Source organism: Zootoca vivipara, chromosome 11 (genome assembly GCF_965207765.1).
Source record: "Zootoca vivipara chromosome 11, rZooViv2.hap1.1, whole genome shotgun sequence".
In the NCBI taxonomy this organism is placed as follows: domain Eukaryota; kingdom Metazoa; phylum Chordata; class Lepidosauria; order Squamata; family Lacertidae; genus Zootoca; species Zootoca vivipara.
Genome location: NC_142594.1, coordinates 22,697,323 through 22,717,470, shown reverse-complemented (window position 1 = coordinate 22,717,470; position 20,148 = coordinate 22,697,323). Strand labels below are relative to the sequence as shown.

General features: G+C 41.9%; 1 protein-coding gene across 1 annotated transcript in view; it reads right to left on the bottom strand.

The window, feature by feature from the left end:
• The window catches only part of SKAP2 (src kinase associated phosphoprotein 2), a 106,529-nt gene that overhangs the window by 46,595 nt on the left and 39,786 nt on the right, over positions 1-20,148 (bottom strand). Inside the window, exons 5-7 of the mRNA XM_035128877.3 lie at positions 5,223-5,300; positions 3,197-3,280; positions 46-170 (exon numbers count right to left, since the gene is read on the bottom strand). Coding sequence (XP_034984768.3) covers positions 46-170; positions 3,197-3,280; positions 5,223-5,300 — 287 coding nt within the window. The remainder of the gene's footprint in view (positions 1-45; positions 171-3,196; positions 3,281-5,222; positions 5,301-20,148) is intronic.

Below are 20,148 nucleotides of genomic sequence, written 5' to 3'. Positions count from 1 at the left end.
ACAGTTTTTATCAATTTAATTTCAAGATGACATAAGAAGTCCAACCTGATAAATGCGTTTATCAGGAGCAGCGATTTCAAAACAGCAATCTTTCTTTCCATCCTTCCGAAGGGTATTATTCATTCTGACGGTGTAGCCATCTATAGCAAATTCACCTTTCTGTTGTTTGTCTGTCGTAGATAAAAAGCAAAGATAGAACTTCATTTGCAACGCTGAACGTGAATGGCACGACAGGTTATCATTTATTCAGATTTTGCTTTCCATTTCATGAATATTCGAGAGAATAGGTTAGACGTTATTAGCCGAATGGTTTAAGTGATGCTATGAGTGATTTAAAAAAAAGAAAAACCTCTCCTTTAAAGGTACAAACAAAGCACATTTTTATGAAAGCTGCCTACAGAATCCCCCAGGATGATACTTACAGATGGTCACATTTAGTGAGAAGTACATGCAATGATTTCTTTACCTAGGGAGAACCAAGAACTGGAACATGGAACTTGCAAGACAAGTGCATCATAAATCAGTGTCTCTTTCTGGTTCAGTAGCCACTGGGAAAATCTGTCCAGTGAACAACTTACTGATCTCCTTGGTACATCTGCCCCACTATTGCATCTCAAAAAAGAAGAAGTAAACTTCAGAGGCTGTTAGCGACTGTAAAAGGGGGTTCTTAACCTACTGACCAATGTGAAGGCGCCTACAAAATGCTCAGCTTATTCTAACTTCTGCTGAGACAACCCAAAAGCCAAGTAGCAGCATACACAACCATTTCAAGATAAAAGTACCCTCAGGACAAACGGGGGAAAACCACGAAACCAGCAGGTGCCTCTTCATAGCTCCAGTCTTCAGACACTGAGATATATCAATTTATCGTGATGTTTAGCTGTTGATATATTGGGATGTTGAAAACCTGGTATTGCCCAGCCCGTCTGCCACCTTTCAAACCCTGGAAGCCTCTTCCTTTCAAGAAATTCAAGAGACTCCTTGAACTATTCCTTAACTATTAGCCCCGTTGACCAAACATCTACTGTACTAGTCAATCTGGACCATTAACAACAAAATGTATGGCCAGCCAGCAGCTATAACAATAATTACTTGTAAACGACAGAATTAAATGGTGCTGCTAACATTCTTGCAATGGCCTTTGAAAACAAATTTTGCAGTCATACTGCCTTCCTAATAAGACATACAGTGGAATCCTAGTAAAGATTCATCTTCAAGCTGCAAGTAGTTCCAATTCAGCCGAGAATCATTAGAAATTCAAAAAGCAGTTAACCATTTTCTGTAATAAAAAGTTCAGTAGATCTGGGTTCTTTTCTACCTCAAGGGAAGCTCTGATGCTATAATTATGAATCAAATTTATTTTTCTGCCTCTGAATGCAGCCCTAAATATTTTTTAACAGGCAGTACTGTAAGGCCATTCCCCAAAACTCCTGCTGCAGACAGACGGGAAATGGACCTGTGCTAAAACTAGGGAAAGTCTTTCGCTTTTCAGGGTAGCATCAGTCACTAGTTTGAGCCTTCTTTACTGTTTTTATTTAGTCTTACATGGACTCTGCTTGTGTCACAAGGCAACCTCAATGAGGAGGACAGATCTACAGGTCATCCCTAAATAACATGAGTTCTCTACCATGTATGATTGTTTAAAAAACAGATTTCTTTATCTTCACAATCTAAACTGTCTGCTCAGACAGTGCTTCTACAATCAGTGCTACTGCAGTTGTTAAAAAACATCCTTGAGCTAAAGGATGTTTGCCAAGTGCCAGATTTGGTATTTCCTGAATGAGGCTTCTGCACAAGAGACACAAAGAGTGTTAGTATAGCAAACATCTCAGAAAAGAAACAGCTGGCCTTTAATATTAATTAATTTGATGTTTGCACTGCACACACACAGATACGCACGCACACATTTCTGGAGATGTCCCCTTTCTAAATCTATGTCTAAATACACAACAGAACTCCTAGAAGACAACACTCCTTTCCCACGTAAGTTTAGTTTCTGTGTAAATCAGTCCACTGTGGGTATATAACTAGAGTACGCCCATCTCAAACTTTTCTAGTAATCTAGAAGCAGAATGTATTGGTGTGCATACTAATATCAGCTTTCGGGGTGGCCTTAACAATTTTGTAGCACACCTCATGTTATATCTATGAAGAATCTCTCTCCCTCAAACTTTTGTACAGCAACTAGTGTGTCATGGTGCACAAGTAACTTCTTGGGTTGTTTTCAAGCAACAACCATTTGGAGGCACACTCCACAATAATTTCAACAACATGTGTACCAAATATGCTCAAAACAGTGGGGTGGCAGTTCCTGGGCACTCTGGCCATTTTGCACATGTGAAAACCACAGAGAAAAAGCCACCAAGAAAATGCTGGCAACAGGCTAGTGTCTCCTGGCTGCCATTATTAGTTATTAAGGAAGGAAATTGTGATATGCAGGAGGAATTGCAGGAGACTGAAGTATTTAGAAGAGAGCCAGGGAGCACTAGATGGCACACTGGGCACTGCTCACCTTTGTGGAAGTTGCCAGCGTGCACATACAAACTCATAAATAAGAACTGCCTCCAGTTTTTTAGCTACTGCAACCAACCGTCTTTCATCCAACTTCTCTGAAATTCAGAAAACATCTGGCCCACACCCAATAGATCTTCTCTACCAAATTTCACAATTATAGAACAAACCACTTTTGGAAGGGTTTATATAATAAACAGTCATTTGTAATTTTAACATGGAATGAAATACATCCTAAGTCTAGTGGTGTTCCCACAATGTAAACTGTTCTGCCTTACAAATTCAAGATTGCCATTAATTCCATCTGGAACTAAATTGAGACAAGAAGATGGTAAACAGGTATAAAACTTCAAAACCACTTACGAGGGGAGGAGAGAAGAAGAAACAACAAGGGAAACTAAGTGAGAATAATGTTAAGGCATCTTGAAAACTGATCAAAGTTTGGGGGGGGGGAGGGGGGAGGACCTATCTGAAATTCCAAAGGAAACAACAGAAGAGATAAGACAACATATAACAGATACAGTACATTCACACCATCTGGAAACACAGGGACCATTATACAAAGGCCATGAATGTTGCACGTAAATCCGGAATGCCTCAAAACAACAGGGCGACCCTAGAGGTCTGCAAACAGTCAACCGCATTGCACTGGGCTCTAAGATAAACCACAAATTTTTTACAATACCTTTGTCACTTCCATAATAGTAGAAGACTGTTCGAGTCAGAGCGCACCACCGCTTTTGCCACTCAAAGCCAAGAAAGCTGTGGTCTGCAATTAACACAATCTATATTAGATGGGCATTCTACACAAAATTCAATGACACACTTCATATTTGTTTCCATTATGTATTTCCTTTTTTAAGGATGGAACTGACTTCTCAATTAAAAAGCAGAAATGCAATGTTGGAACAAAATTTTAAAAGCACTGCAAATAAACAGTAATATAGGCTTTATTATTTCTACTGTATTTTTTGTAAGTCAAAATAAGGGTATACAGTGGTACCTCTACTTACGAATTTAATGCGTTCCGAACGCACATTCGTAAGTCGAAAAAAATTGTAAGTCGAATCCCATAGGAATGCACTGGGAGAAAAAAAATCGTAACCCTATCTAAAACCCTATCTAAAAATTCGTAAGTAGAAAAAATCCTATCTAAACCGCATCCAAGATGGCGGACGGAGCTCCATTCGTAAGTAGAAACATTCGTAAGTAGAGTTATTCGTAAGTAGAGGTACCACTGTATAGGCAAATATATGTGCTAGTATGATTTCGTGAGTGTGTGTGTGTGTGTGTGAAAGAGAGAGAGAGGGAGATAGATTTTCCTAGGACTTTCCCCCTTTCCTTGAAGTAGCAGTAGGTGGTTGAAGAATGGCAAAACTTTAGACAAGGAAAGACTAACTATTTTTCAACTTCCAGCATAGTGAGTTAACAGTTCCAAGTACATCCTACCAAACTTTACTTGATCTTTAAACACTGGTCCAGCTCAGTCTTGCTTTACAGCAATCTCGTATGATGGAGGAACTACAATGCATCCCCTTCAGAAGTCTAAAGTTTGAAGAGGCGAGTTATGCAAACTTGTGCATATTCATATCATTTCCAACTTAAATTTTGCTTCTGCAGCTTGTAAGGTCTTAAAATCCATAAAGGGGGGGGGGACTCTTTTCTTAAAAGAATTGCATCCAGCAGTTCAATCTACAGAATTATGCTTGATCCTCTCTCTCTCTCTCTCTCTCTCTCTCTCTCTCTCTCTCTCTCTCTCTCTCTCTCTTTTTAGAACATTTTGATGAAATTTTCTTTCATTGTACTACAGGCGGTAAACCTTATATCTTCCTACCAAAGTTTCTCCCATTGCTCTAAATATTATGTTTGATCCTCTCTGCACTTCAAGGTGTTTAGCAATACCTGCTGAATTTGGGAGTTAGTCTAGCTACAACAGGGAATGTCATTCTTACAATATATAATTGTGTTTCTTCAAATTAATGGGTTCTGTCTTATATGATATCATTCCCTTTAATTGTTGTCTAGAATAGATCACATGCTGTTTCAGACACAGATTTATAAAAACATTTAAAGATGTGCCCAGCAAAAAGCAGGGGTGCCAACTTGAATAAAATATTGAGGGGACCCAGGTAGGCCCCGCCCTGCATAACTGACACGGCACACACACACACACACACACACACACACACACACACACACCATTTGAATGGCAATGCCCATCCTTAGCCCCTAGGAGTTGGCTCCTATAGGGAAGAGCATAGTAATCTCTTAGGACTGGCTAAAATTCTCACTGTGACCTGGCATCCCGCCCCTGCCCTCACTGTTAGACTTCACAGCCCATGCTGGTTCTTGAAAGTCATGAGCTGTGGGGAAAGGGAGAAGGAAAGCGAGGTTTTTAAACATTGTAACAGGACTGCGATGATCCAAAACAGCACGTTCAGTTCCATGTTGACTGCAGTGCCTCACGTCTTCATGCTGTTCATCAAATTCCACCCAGTGATGGATGCGTTTTTAAAGGTCTCTTTATAGCACTCTCAAACATAGCCACACATTTTTCAGGACTCTCCAAAGAAAGCCACTCATCTCATGGTTTTAGTCTTCTGAATACTTCTTGCTTTTCCACTAGCTAAGAGTTCTTCCCACCTGTGCTACCAGTTGCAAGGGGAAGCGGGAGAGAGAAGCTGCAATTTAATTTTTCCAAAGCTGCTTACCTTTCCTGCGCTTTTCCAGGTACCCAGATTTTAAAACACACTGAAGGTCTTGCGCTGCAACTGGAAGGAATTGATTCCCTGAAAAAAAAGAGGGGAACGGGGGGGGGGGGTAGTATTTTTAAAAAGCATTGGCAAATCATTATCAAACTGGGGGGAAAGATAACCACTAGTTATTAGTGAATGTTCAGTATATTTGTAGACATTGATCAGCCCCACTTTTTAGCCAAGATGGTGTGAAATTGTTGTATTCCATTCCCTCTTCCAGGCAGCCCTCCTTCGGTGGCTCGGGAGTAATTTCCTGTGTTTTAGGAGGAGAGACACCTGGTTAGGAGCACTTTCCTCAAGCAGCAGTGCAATTGTGGGAGACAGCATTCATAACACCAGTTCCAAAAATAGCCTAGAACAGTTACTAGTTACTACACAGATTGGTGAAGTAAAGACTGCATCTGAGCATGCCTGTCTTTTACTATAACCAAGGTCCACAAATATAAAATTAAGCACATCCCCACGTCTTATCAACAATTGGGGTGCATCCTATACTGATTTTTTTTCTTTCTTTTAGAGACAGCTGGAGTTTTTCTTGCTACAGAAAAAAATACGTAAGGCATCCTTTCATAGAGTGTTTTCACTCAGCATTATTTTAGGGGGAAATATTTTAAAAGGAATAAAAAAAATTAGCTTATGAATAGCACAAATTTAGGGAAGATTTAAGCAATCAATTAATTGACACCGATTTTTTCCCCCCACCATGACAGCTCTAAATAATAGTCCTTTGAAGATTTGTTACATCAGTAACGTTAATTACACCTTAAGATTTAAGATAACATACACTATGAATTATTCTTGACATCTTTTATTAGTACTTAAAATCATCTTTCCTATACCAGGCATTGATGGACACCTGCCACTTGTCAATTTATACCACTAGGGTGCTCCAGTAGTCAGCAGAATTGAGACAGAACTCTTGAAAACGCACATTTCCCCTCATTTTTTTTAAAAGCTTTACCATTTTACCATTGATTGCTTCTTTGCTACACTTCAGCAAATACTGCAAATAATTAAGCAGTAATTAATTTTCTCCCTTTAGTTCCCATATGCTCCTTTTTCTACATCGCAGTAGTTAACAGAGGCATTGCATGGATTTTAAAGGATCAGATGGAGTGCAACGGCAAAGCAGGCAATTACCCAACTGTCAGCAAATTACAATGATCACCAAGAGCTCTTGGCATCCAGATCCAGGTTGGTACTGGGCAACATGAATAATCATTTCCCAGCATGACACTCTAGGCAATCATGTCATTCACAACAGTCTGCATGCTTTCGGGTTATTGGAGAGAAATTTCATCATCAACATGGAAAAGACTGGGGAGTCTCTGGTTATGTCATCTGGCCAAGAGAGCAAGGACTTCTTTGCACAATCTGCTTAAATCAAACCTCATGGCTTCTTGTTTCCAAGGCATTGTAGCAGTGCTGCCATAATACATTACCTTTCATATCTTCTTTCCTTAACTCCCCCCCCCCCAAAAAATGAAAAAGTGCAATATTTCCCCCCCTTCTGCTATGAGGGGCAAGTTTAATAACTTCCCACAGTTATGAACCATCAACACCTTTTTGCTTAATACAGTGGTACCTCGGTTTATGAACACAATTGGTTCCGGAAGTCTGTTCATAAACTGAAGCGAACTTTCCCATTGAAAGTAATGGAAAGTGGATTAATCCATTCCAGACGGGTCCGCGAAGTACTCAACCTGAAGCGTACTTAACCCGAAGCATGGGTGTAATTGGTTCCGGAAGTCTGTTCATAAACTGTAGCGTTCATAAACTGAAGCGAACTTTCCCATTGAAAGTAATGGAAAGTGATTTAGGTATCAGGGTGATATAAGCTTCTTTCCAGGAGTCCGGTGTCCTCCCTCCCCTCAGTATTTCATTACATAAATCAGTCAAAGGTTGTATCAGCCATTCTTTTAATGTCTTATAGTATTTGGATGATAGTCCATCCGGACCTGGTGCTTTGTCCAATTGCATTTGATTTATCGAACTTTCCACCTCTTGGGTCGAAATCTGTTGGTTGAGCAGGTTAATTTTATCTTCAGAAATTTTCTGCAATCCATTTTTGTCCAAAAACTGTTCTGATACCTAAACCAGAAACGGACAGAACACAGTTGAAGAATTATCGACCCATCTCCCTACTTAATGTGGATTACAAAATTTTTGCAAATGTACTAGCTTCTAGAATGAAGAAGGTCTTGGTTGAACAAGTACATGCTGATCAAGCCGGGTTCTTGCCCGGCAGACATATGAAGGATAATATCAGAAATATTATTGATATATTGGAGCTATTACAGGAGAAGATCAATACTAAGGCGATGTTGATCTTCATTGATGCAGAGAAGGCATTTGATAATATTTCTTGGAATTTTATGAAGAAGAATCTGGAAAGGATGGGGGTGGGACGAGGATATATGAATGCTATAAATGCAATTTATAGTGATCAAAAGGCAAAGATTATTGTAAACAATGTGGTATCAGAAGAAATTAGAATCGAAAAAGGAACCAGACAAGGGTGCCCTCTCTCCCCCCTTTTATTTATATCGGCCCTGGAGGTGCTTTTATCAATGATAAGAAAGGAGGATGAGATTAAGGGGGTGAGAGTGGGGAAAAAACAATATAAGCTAAAAGCCTTTGTGGATGACCTAGTTTTGACTTTGCAAGATCCAGAAGTTAGTGCAATTAATGCACTAAATATGATTCAGGAATATGGGAGCGTGGCAGGTTTTAAACTAAATAAGAGTAAAACCAAAGTATTGGATAAGAACCTAACAGCAGAGGAGAAAAAGTGGTTGGAGGAGGCCACTGGTTTGCCATTTGCTAAGAGGGTGAAGTACTTAGGGGTGAATTTGACTTCGAAGAATTTAAATTTGTTTAAAGATAATTATGTAAAGGTTTGGAATGAAATTAAGAGAGACATGGATAGATGGTCTGATTTAAAATTGTCCTTATCAGGCCGAATTTCTGTGGTAAAAATGAATATATTGCCAAAAATGCTATTTTTGTTCCAGTCATTGCCAATTATAGATAAGTCGGAATGTTTCAAAGAATGGCAGAAGGCACTTTCAAAGTTCATATGGCAAGGGAAAAAGCCTAGAATTAAATATAAGTTGTTGACAGAGAGTAAGGATAGAGGAGGCTTTTCCATGCCAGATCTTAGAATCTACTATGAAGCAGCTGCCTTCTGCTGGTTGAAGGAATGGTGTTTGTTAGAAAATGCAGACATATTAGACCTGGAAGGGTTCAACAATGTGTATGGATGGCATGCGTACTTATGGTATGCTAAGGTTAAGAGTCACAAAGGCTTTAAGAACCATGTAATTAGAAAATCGCTGTTGAATGTTTGGAACAAATATAAAGACCTATTAGAGAGGAAAACACCTCTTTGGATTTCACCGTTGGAAGCGAAAGCGCGAAAGAGGATAAATTTGGAGACCAAATGGCCTAAATATAGAGAAATTCTGGTGGAGGAAGGAGACCAGTTAAGGTTAAAGACATATGAACAGTTAAAAGGTAATATTGATGACTGGCTCCAATACCACCAGATAAATGAAATGTTCAAAATAGATAAGAAGATTGGTTTTGGACTAGAGAAATCTAAGCTAGAGACAGAAATGTTAGATCCAAAGACAAAGAATCTTTCCAGAATGTATGATTTATTGCTACAGTGGCATTTGAAAGATGAACAGACAAAAAAAGTGATGATAGATTGGGCGAAGGATGTGGGACATAATATTATGATGGAAGACTGGGAAAGATTGTGGGGGGAAAATATGAAATTTACCGCTTGCACTGTGTTAAGAGAGAATATGATGAAAATGATGTATAGATGGTATTTAACGCCAGTGAAACTTGCTAAGATTTACCACAAACAGGATAATAAGTGTTGGAAATGCCAAAAAGCGGAAGGAACATTCTATCACATGTGGTGGACCTGCCCACTAGTTAAGGATTTCTGGGAAAAGATTTATAATGAGTTGAAGAGAGTGTTCAGGAACACATTTATTAAAAAACCAGAATCCTTTCTACTGGGCATGGTAGGAAAAGAAATACCTTTAAAGGATGTGAATTTGTTTTTGTATGCCACAACAGCTGCTAGAATATTAATAGCAATGTACTGGAAAACACCAAAAATACCTACAGTGGAAGAATGGCAAATGAAGATGATAGACTATATGGAGCTTGCTGATCTGACCGGAAGACTACGCAACCGGGGAGAAGAGAAGATGGAGGAAGAATGGAAGAAATTTCGAATCTACTATGAAAAATATTGTAAAATTGATATTTGAAGAGTAATTTAAGCAATTATGGATGCTGCAGGTTAATGACTTAGAAATTTTTGCTTGGGAAATTTAGAGTGATAAACGGACTTTGATAGTAAAATACAAGGGAAATTGAAAAATGTATATAGGGAAAGAAAATAGGATTAGAACCTGCGAGGTTTGATATACAATGAACCGATAGAGGGGGACCTCGAGGAGGTCCATTATAGATAAGATAGAAAATTTGAAATATGATTAGTGTGTTTTTCTTTTTTCTTTTTTTGTTTTCTTTTCTCTTTTTGTATCTTTTTTGATGTTGTTGATGTTGTTGTGATTCTTTTTTTTTGTATTTTTCTGTATTTAAATTTTGAAAATTTTAATAAAAATGAATTTAAAAAAAAAAAGAAAGTAATGGAAAGTGAATTAATCTGTTCCAGATGGGTCCGCGGCGTTTGTAAACCAAAAATTCATAAACCGAGGTGTTCATAAACCGAGGTTCCACTGTACTGCCAATAACAGTAAAGTTTCATATCTGTATTACTGTTTATTTTGACAGGGTTCCACAAGTGGCTAACCTTTTCCTAGTGGCCACGCACATAAGTCAAATGACCGGTTGAATTGTGTGTGTGTGTGTGTGTGTGTGTGTGTGTGTGTGTGTGTGTTAGCCAAAGGCCACTGCAACATCCAAAGAAAGAAGAAGGGGGGGCAGACAGCCGTCACTACATTTGCAGTAAAACCATGGTCAAATGCACCAAAATTTCTTATTACCCAGAATAGGAAGTAATTCTCAAATAAAATGTGCAGACTAGATCTCAGAGCCCCCTTTGCAATTGACCGCTAGTCCATCCAGTTCTTTCCTCCTAATCTTCCTAGCTCCCAGGGCATAGAGAGCCACCTTATAAATCACAGAGTCATCAGTATCACTTAGCAGCCATTTCACCCTGCAAATGAGGACGGTAAATTTCTCCCTCATCCCTACCCATCAGGTAGCAAAAAAATCTCTTCCCGGCTCAGCAGGAGGAGATGTTGTGGGCTCACGCGGCCTTCACGTGGGGGGGAATGGTTAGCATTCCCCCCAGCCCATTGGATGTTTTCCTGCCGCGGCATGCCTGCGGTGCGTCCAATCGGGGCGCACCGGGAGGGCGTGGCTTGCCAATATAGGCGAGTCCGCGGCAGGAGTCGTCCTCTTTCCTTCGGACTCAACTCACCTTTTTCTCCCGTCCACCTCCCCCCGTTCAGGCAGGGTTCTTTCTTTAACGTTGCCTACAGACTTCGGTTGGTCGCCGTTGAGGGGCCTGGTAGGAATTTTCCCACCTGGCAAATTGGCTCGGGCCAGGTGGTTTTCGCCTACCTCGTGGTAATCGTCACAACTTTGGTTTTGGCGGTAGGCATTGGATTATCCCTTGAAGGTCCAGGTGTGGGGGGAGGTTACTGCCATCACCTCCCCCAAATGCGGAGGGGTACTCCCTTAAGGAGTCCAGGGGGCGTTGCCAAGTCCGAAACCATGGAAGGTGAGGGCCAGAGGGCACGACCCCTAGTGGTGGCCCCAGGATGGGTACCTAGTTGATGTGCATCGCAGGACCCATCCAATCGGTGGTTAACCCTTCACAGACTGCCAGCAGAGCGGGCTGGAGTCAGATATAGTCGGTTAGATCCAATGCCTATGCCAATACCTCTCTTCTTCCGTAATCAATAAAGTTGTGGCCTATTCGACCCATTAACCTTAAGCTATGTGTCTTGTGTCTTTATTCTTCCGGGGAGGCCTCGTGTATTGCCACACAACTGTCTGGTCTGAGATTACTTTCATCAGCATATGACTCCTCCTGCTCTTTTAAAGGCTGGCCATGGGCTCTTTCCTTGTTTAAACGAGGATCAAATGAAAGCAAAGTAAGTCTTCCTTCATCAAATGGTACTGTAAAGAACGGGAAATAAGCAAGGATTGCGTTTTTTCCCCGTTTCCAGTTTGCAACTTCTGTGAAATACTACAATACTTTCTGAAGGCTCAGGGCGGGTCACAGCTTAAACATACAAAATACATAATAAAAACAAGAACAGAAGAAGTCAATAACCCCCCTCTGACAACACATTTAAAAGGACATAGGATATTTAATTAGCCAAAGGCCTGGTTGAATATTTATTTATTTTTACTGCCTGGCGCCTAAAGATGTTTAATGAAGGGGCCAGGCGAGCGCCCCTGGGGAGAGCATTCCACACACACAGCTTTTAAAACACGTGGTGTCCGACAGCTAAATCTTATAAGAGTCCATCCTTCCCTTCTTAAATCATTATATCCTTTGTAAAGCAAATATATACTCATTTGCCCTGCTACTTTAAAATGGTTGATTCTGGGGTGAAAGCGCATGGCAGTGTTCTATCTGCACTGTGTAGCCCATATGCCAACTTTAGTTGAAAATAGGTATGACACCTCTAAGATCAAAAGGGAGACTTGTAGCAGCTGACAATCTTAAATCTAGCATGGCTAGAGGATGAAAAAATAATACGCCTGTAAGCTCCTATAATACCTACCACAAACTCATTAATATGAACGATGTTGGCTTCACAAGGCACACTATACACAGCACAAGGGATGCCGGCTTCATTTTGAGAAGCAAATCAGTAATCAATATTTGTAGAAGCAAGCTAATCCTTTGTAAAATCACTGGTTTAGTGATTGAAGAGTTTGCTCCATCTACACAGTTAATCCCTCTTCATCTGTTTGAGCCCTCTATTTATTTCAGCCACTTACAATGGTAGCTGTGTCAGATTAATACATCTCCACATGCTAAACATGCCTTGACAACTGACAAAAGCTTACTACTGTCAGGATAATCTCTACAAACACAGGGATTTTTCTTAGAGAGCCAGAAGGCAACATCCAGAAATCAAATGTTTGCAATGGGTCTTAACTTCAAGTGACATGGCCTGTTCCCACATCATCAATCACACAGTAACCACCTTACCACTGAATCTTTTTTCTAGCCCTCATGGACATTTTTTCTTTAAACTGGAAAGATGTGAAATTGCTTAAGCCATAAGAAGATTTTGATTTTGATTTTCTTTTCTTTTTAACCAAAGCAAATACTTCATATAAGAGATGGACCTCCAGGTGAACTCTCATCAATCTCAACCTCTCCAGCCATGCCATTTGGAGGTGATGGGAGTTACCTGGAGGGCAACACCGGGATGACTTGTTTACAGCATGTAAAAAACTTTCTAACTATGCATGTCAGAGGGTTGGACTAGATGACCCTCACGATCCCTTCCAACTTGGCAATTCTATGATTCTATTGAGGGCTTACCTTCCAAGTCCCGGACTGCAGAATCCGGGACCGGCAGCCATGTGACACCGGAAGTTGCGTCGACGTAACTTCCAGTGTCGCTTTGCCCTTCTATGGGCACCAAAAATGGCCACCGCCAGCTTCGAAAGTCGCTTGTACGCATGTCAGGAAGTGCGTTGACGCAACTTCCGGTGTCACTTTGCCCTTCTATGGGCACCAAAAATGGCCACCGCCGACACCGGAAGTCGCGTCTATGCACTTCCGGACATGCGTAGATGCGACTTTTGAAGCCGGCGGTGGCCAGTTTTGGTGCCCATAGAAGGGCAAATCGGAAAGGAAAAAATGGCCGCCGGCAGGAGAAAATAACGGAGAAAAACAGAAGACGAAGTGATATGGGGGACCACCGGGAAAAGGTAAGTAAAAGCGGGGGTTTCCCGGGGAAAACGGGGTACTTGGCAGCTATGATTGAGGGACAACCTTAAAAAGAAAAGAACCACCAAAATTAAACTAAAATCCTGCAAATTTGCCACCAACAGAATTCATGTAAATGATGCCTGCAACATTTGACCTATTCCTTTTTCTTGAGAAACCTGGCATGGCAAAAGTTATTTCAGGATAATGCCACTTGTGTTAGATTAAAGATCACCCTAAACTGCAAAGTAGTACAAACTGTAAAACAAAACAGCATAAACTCCTGAGCTGAGGATGGACCCTAAGGGGAGAGGCTGCAAACTGCCACAAAAAGGAAACAAACCAATACCTCCTGCAAAATAAAAATGCATTGCAAATTCATTTAAGAGTTGAAAACCATGTCAGATTAAAGCAAACACATTATTAGGTCAGTGTTTCTCAAACTTGGGTCGCCAACTGTCGGTGGACTACAGCTCCCATCATCCCTTGCTAGCAGGACCGTGGTCAGGAATGATGGGATAATGTAGGCCAACAACAGCTGGGGACCCAAGTTTGAGAAACACTGCTTTAGGTACTTGCAAAGCATGGGGATCATATGTTAAGGCAGCAATGTGCAGCAAACACATTCCATTGCACACTATCCCTTGGTCCTCCAGCCCTAACCTTCCTCCTCTGCAGGTGTGTGTGAGATGTCATGTGGATGTCCACAGTTGGAAGAGTGGCCAGTCAGCACACCAACCCTCTGCTTTCCTGATGTGCTTTCATTTGGGCTACAGAGATTGGCATAGGTGAGATGAACACACAAGACTGAGGGCAGGCAGCCATTGGGGCTCTCTGCATCATGAAGTGACACACCAGCGAGTCTTAAACCTCCTCTGAAACCTAGAGATCTTTTCCTCAGTTTTTGAAAATAACTTCGTTGCATGATGTGAACCGGGGTGGGGGTGGGGAGTAAGAGCAAAGTTTATCATCATTAAAGGTAAAGGTAAAGGTACCCTGACCATTAGGTTCAGTCGCGGACGACTCTGGGGTTGCTGCGCTCATCTCGCTCTATAGGTAAAGGGAGACGGCGTTTCTCCGCAGACAGCTTCCGGGTCATGTGGCCAGCATGACTAAGCCGCTTCTGACGAACCAGAGCAGCACACTGAAACGCCGTTTACCTTCCCACTGGAGCGGTACCTATTTATCTACTTGTACTGGTGTGCTTTCGAACTGCTAGGTTGACAGGAACAGGGACCGAGCAACAGGAGCTCACCCCGTCGCGGGGATTCGAACCGCCAGCCTTCTGATCGGCAAGCCTTAGGCTCAGTGGTTTAGACCACGGCGCCACCCTCGTCATCATTACAGATCTATAAATATTGCTGTTGGGTGGGGGGGGTTGTGGTTTTTTTGAGGGCTTTTTTCTCCCCCCTCCACATTTTTACACAATTCTCTCTCCCAATTTCTGGCCAGATTACAACCAGAAGCAGCTCACCCAATGAGGCGAAGATGTACTCATAGCTCCTTGCAGCAGGAGCACAACTGCCACTTACTGGATTGGCTCCTCCAGTGGGCCCATGCAGACCCAACCTCACCACCTCATGAGACACTATGGGCTCTGCCCCAATGCTTGAACAGAAAAGCAAAGCAGAGCAACAAAGGAGAATACCGAAATACTGAGGCAAATACCTGAGGTACCTCAGATTGCTAATTATCCTACCAAGGACTGCTAACCTGTGGGTCTCACCATGTTATTGGCCTCCAACTCCCATCAGCCTCAGCCAGCACAGTCAGTCAGACCTGTATTCCAACAACATCTGGGAAGACCACAGATTGGCCACCTCACCCCTGTTCTAGAAGATTCTCTTCTTTCACCCAAAATATCCCACCATATACACAAATGACCTCAACTCTAATAACAAAAATGGGCACTGTTAAGGAAGTGGAAGCAACTGACAAACAATGTGTAGCCCGCACAGCAATTGTATGTTATAGGAGCAACCTTTTACCTGGCGCTGCTCAGGAATTCTTTAAAAAAAACACACACCAAAAAATGGTTGCAGTTTTGAAAAGTTCAGTCTGCCATCTTGATTCAAAATGGCACCCAATAGTAACCAAATACAGATGAAAACCTGCTCCTTGCTTTCAGGAGCCATCGCGTGAAATTTAGTTACACTCTCTGAAGAAGTGTCCAAAAGCATAGCGAACAGACAACTTTCCAAGATATATAGTATGTACACGTACGTACACACACAGAGAGTTTTACTATTTTCACATGAATACAAGCAACAAGTAGAAGATTAAGAAAAATGTTAAAAGACTAGCAAGGTTTATTCTGTGACTTGGAGAAACGTAAGGTGCCCATAAAATGTGTGTTCCATCTTCTTTTAACATGACTCCCATATAAGGGAGTTTCAGTCTTGCAGATGACTTATGGGTTTTCACATGACTCTAGCAGACAGATGTTCATGCTTAAGGCCTGGCTGTAAGACGGAAAGAGGGGAAACAGCTGGAATGAGCAGCAAGCACCAGCAAGCAAAGTGACAAGATAGAATGCCGAAATCCTGAGGCAAACCGCAAACAAGAGGAAAACACCATCTGAAGGATTGTTTTAGGGTGCCTGCTATTCTAGAAATTTATCTCTTCCCCTCGTCCATCCAAGTTACACAAGCATTCACACCTGCCTCCTCCTCTTCTAATAAAACTGGCCATTTGAAATGCCGAAGCAGGAACATCTATGTTTTCCCCTTCTGTTTTGCTGTTTCCATATGGCGATAAGGATATGAAACAGAACCCAGCACATGAAACAATGTCCAAAGCCTTCATGAAAAACAAACAGTTTACATGTTAGAAGAACTTGCTCAAGTCAGTATCAAGAGAAATATGCAGAATGAATGCTGGACACTGTATATCCCGGCTACATTATGTGTGCCAACATGAGTTTGACCAAACTGCGGGACGCAGTGGAAGACAGGAGTGCCTGGCGTGCTATGGTCCATGGGGTCATGAAGAGTCGGACATGACTAAACGACTAAACAACAACAACAACAACATGTGTGCCAACAGCATGGAAAAGATGCACATTCTTTTCAGCTCCTGGGAGATTGCTAAATGCTGCACATATTTTTATACGCCCCCTCTCCCCTTGTGCAAGCAGAAGGAACAAAAAATATTTGTTTAATATGCACAGATACTCAGGATCCCCATTCTGAGCAAAGTATGAACTTCGTACTAATTGCAAGCAGGTTTTTTTAATATATTCTTCAATACACTAGTTTTTGGTACATAACTATATTTAAGTACCAAATAAGAACATTGCTAACGTTTCAAAGCCATCAATTATTAACTGGGCTTCCCCAGGTCCTACTGTTGTACCGATGTTTGCCATCCTGGTGCACTTGAAACTTTCTCAATCTTCAAAGTGAAGTCACCTGTTGGCCCTAGTCCAACATCCTGTTCCCACAGTGGCTAACCACATGCCTATGGGGTGCCCCAACGCAGGACCTGAGTGCAGCAACCCTCTGGCCAGTTGTGATCCCCATCAAATAGCCATCCAAGTTGGTGGCCACTGAAGCATCTTCTGGAAGCAAACTGCCACAATCTTAGGATCATATCTCAGCAGAAAAATAAAGTTGGAAGAGACTCCATGGATCATCTAGTCCAGGGGTCAGCAACCTTTTTTAGCTGTGGGCTGGTCCACCGTCCCTCAGACCAAAGGGGGGGGCGGACAGTATGGGTTTTTTTTGGGGGGGGACGAATTCCTATGCCTCACAAATAACCCAGAGATGCATTTTAAATAAAAAGACACATGTAAAAACACGCTGATTCCCGGACCATCCGTGGGCAGGATTGAGAAGGCGACTGGGCCGGATCCAGCTCCCGGGCCTTAGGTTGCCTACCCCTGATCTAGTCCGACTCCCTGCAATGCATGCATATGCACACACATGGCGATCAAACCGATGACCTTGGCATCAAAAATTTAAAAATGAATGAAAAACGCAAACATGGTTGAGCAGGGCTTCAAACCCCAAAACGCCACATATTACACAGTATTCACTATTTAGACTTCTTAGAAGTAAGTCTACTGATTTCAGTGGGGCTAACTCCCAGATAAGCTGTATGTAGAATGGCAGCCTGAACCACGAATATGTGCCCACTAAACAGAAGCGTCCATATAATATTGATTTCAGTGGTTGGTAGTCAGGTATTCTTTTCCTCAATGTCAGAACCTCTTACGCAAAAGTTGGCACTTGAATTTGCTGGCTTTTGTCTTCTTTCCTTTTTGTTTCATGTGCATGAAACTACCTATAAGCTGTTGTTTCAATTTGAAAACTGCAGTAAGTGCATTGGAAGAAAGGCAATATATAAACGAAAGAAAGAAAGAAAGAACAAGCAGCGTGAAAAGTCCTTGCTTCCCAGATCCCCAAAGGACCTCAGAAGAGACCCGATAAGCACTTTTCCCTTTGTCAATCAAGAAAAAAAAAATCTGGCTGACTAAGCGGTTTTTGTGCTTTTCCTCCTTACCACCTTTGCAAGATGCCATAAGGCAGAGAATCCTGGGTTAAAAGGACAGAATTCCATTTTTTTATGAATGGAAACTGAGGTGGGGACAGAGTTACCTAACTCAAAATAGGCATACAAATGTACAGTCCTCCTTTCTTTTCACACAACGGACAAAGGCCAAACAGATTTTTCTAAAAGTGGCAAATAAAATAAAATATTCCCCAAGGCTCGATTACTGTACGTTCAAAGTTAAGCAAAGAGGGTTTTTTTTTTTTACTGAGTGAACTAAAGCAGAGTCATCATTCTCGAGGCAAAGGAAGGAAATTCTAGCAGGATGCAGAACCCTTGAAACTAGCACTAAAATTAGGTAAAGGTAAAGGGACCCCTGACCATTAGGTCCAGTCATGACCGACTCTGGGGTTGCGCGCTCATCTCGCATTATTGGCCGAGGGAGCCAGCGTATAGCTTCCAGGTCATGTGGCCAGCATGACTAAGCTGCTTCTGGCAAACCAGAGCAGCACATGGAAACGCCGTTTACCTTCCCGCTGTAGCGGTTCCTATTTATCTACTTGCATTTTGACGTGCTTTTGAACTGCTAGGTTGGCAGAGCACTAAAATTAGCAGATACTAAAGGCATGATTAGATGACCACTTACAAGACAGCAGTTTCGTTGTATTGAAGAGGAGATTACCACTATGTGCAATATGACCCTTCAGAGTCGTTTATGCTATAATTTGCTGCTCCATATCGCCATACATTTTATTAAACTCTCAAAATGCTTCATTTTTTTGCCCAAAGATCAAAACCCATTTGCATTATTTATCTATTCCCCATCCCCCACACAAAGCATCCACTATTTCTGGGTGCTTTTTTTTGCTTTTTTTCATTTTATCAGCAAAAATAATAACTCTTTGGACCTTGCAGGCAGCCAAGTATCAGGCTTTAACCATCTGTCAACTGGCTTGGATTCAGCAAGCATGCTCCCATAGTTTGGGCTCTAATTGTGTTTAATGCTGCACTAATTATTTCAATGGGGAATAATCTTGTACAGTCAAAGTTGACTCATTTTATAAACTGGAAGCTCCTCAGCTATAAATTGGCAGGTCTCATCCTTCATTTCTCCTAAGCGTTGTGCCAAGGGGGAATAAGTATATGGTTGCTCTGTGACCAAATGTCATGTGCTGGGCAGAAACATTGATCCTGGCTATTAATCACTCCACAAGCCCTCCCAGTAATCAAAGGGCACAGCTGCGGTGATATATGACCAATGTCAAAGCAGAAAGCCCTTTACAAGACTGCATGCCTACCAGCTGATGGCCAGTATGTAGTACAGTGTGCAGACTAGCCAGCCCAAAATGCCCAGGCTAATTAATCACCACCTCTAACTGTTCATACCATCATTAAACACCTTTATTGGCTGAATTATCTGAGGATTCTTACCCCGTAATTGCTTAGGTCTGGAAGCTATGAACCTTCTCACCTGGATACACAGAGCTGACTATTACCTGCTCTGGACCACCCCCTGGCCTTTCATTCTCTCCTCGGAAGAGTTTGCTGACCCAGCAGTGAACCAGTGACGAGGAGAAAATTGGATACCTTTCCAACCAATCTTGGGATGCTTCAGTTTATTGGGAGAACTAAATAATGCCAGGGAGGTGGGGACGGGGAATCATTGGATCAGCTTTAAAATCTACTCATTCAGACTTCTATTCTCAAAGGGCATGAATGCCAAATGCAGAAGTCAGGGGTGCCAACTCGAATTAAATATCATGGGGGCCCAGGTAAGCCCTACCCCACGAAACTGATCACATGACGCAGTGCACACACACTATTTGAATGGGAATTTCCATCATCTTTGCAGGGTGCAGGGGCCCAGCCCCCTCAAATATTTGATTGTGGGGGCCGAAGCCCCCACTGCCCCTAGGAGTTGACTACATTTTTAAAAATCTGAAAGCCAAAGAAATGAAGATTACAACAAATGCATCGATTCAGGCCAGAATCTGTCTGCCAGAACCAACCCAAGGCATCAGCACCAGCACTAAAGGCTAAATGACTTCCATAATGCTGGTTATCACTTGCTGCAGATCTGGAGCATCAGGTCCAATCTCCGTTATATCCAGAAAGGACTGGTAGAGAACCCTGACTGACTGAAACCCTGGAGAGTTACTGTCAGTTAGTGTAGATGATACTGAGCTAATATGGACCCAATGGTTTGACTCAGTATAAGGTAGTTGCCTGGCCCAACATTTACAGAGTTGAAAATACTGGATTCTTTTCATAGCATCTCCTTTTGAATGCACTTGGGTTTATATGGGGCAACTACTGGTTCCATTTTAGCAGACATAAAGGGAATTGTGGCAATGACCCAACAATTTGAAACCCATGGTTCTTATTCATTTCCTGTTACGTGATGCTTGACAACTAGCAAAAAGTTGAGTTGCGCCA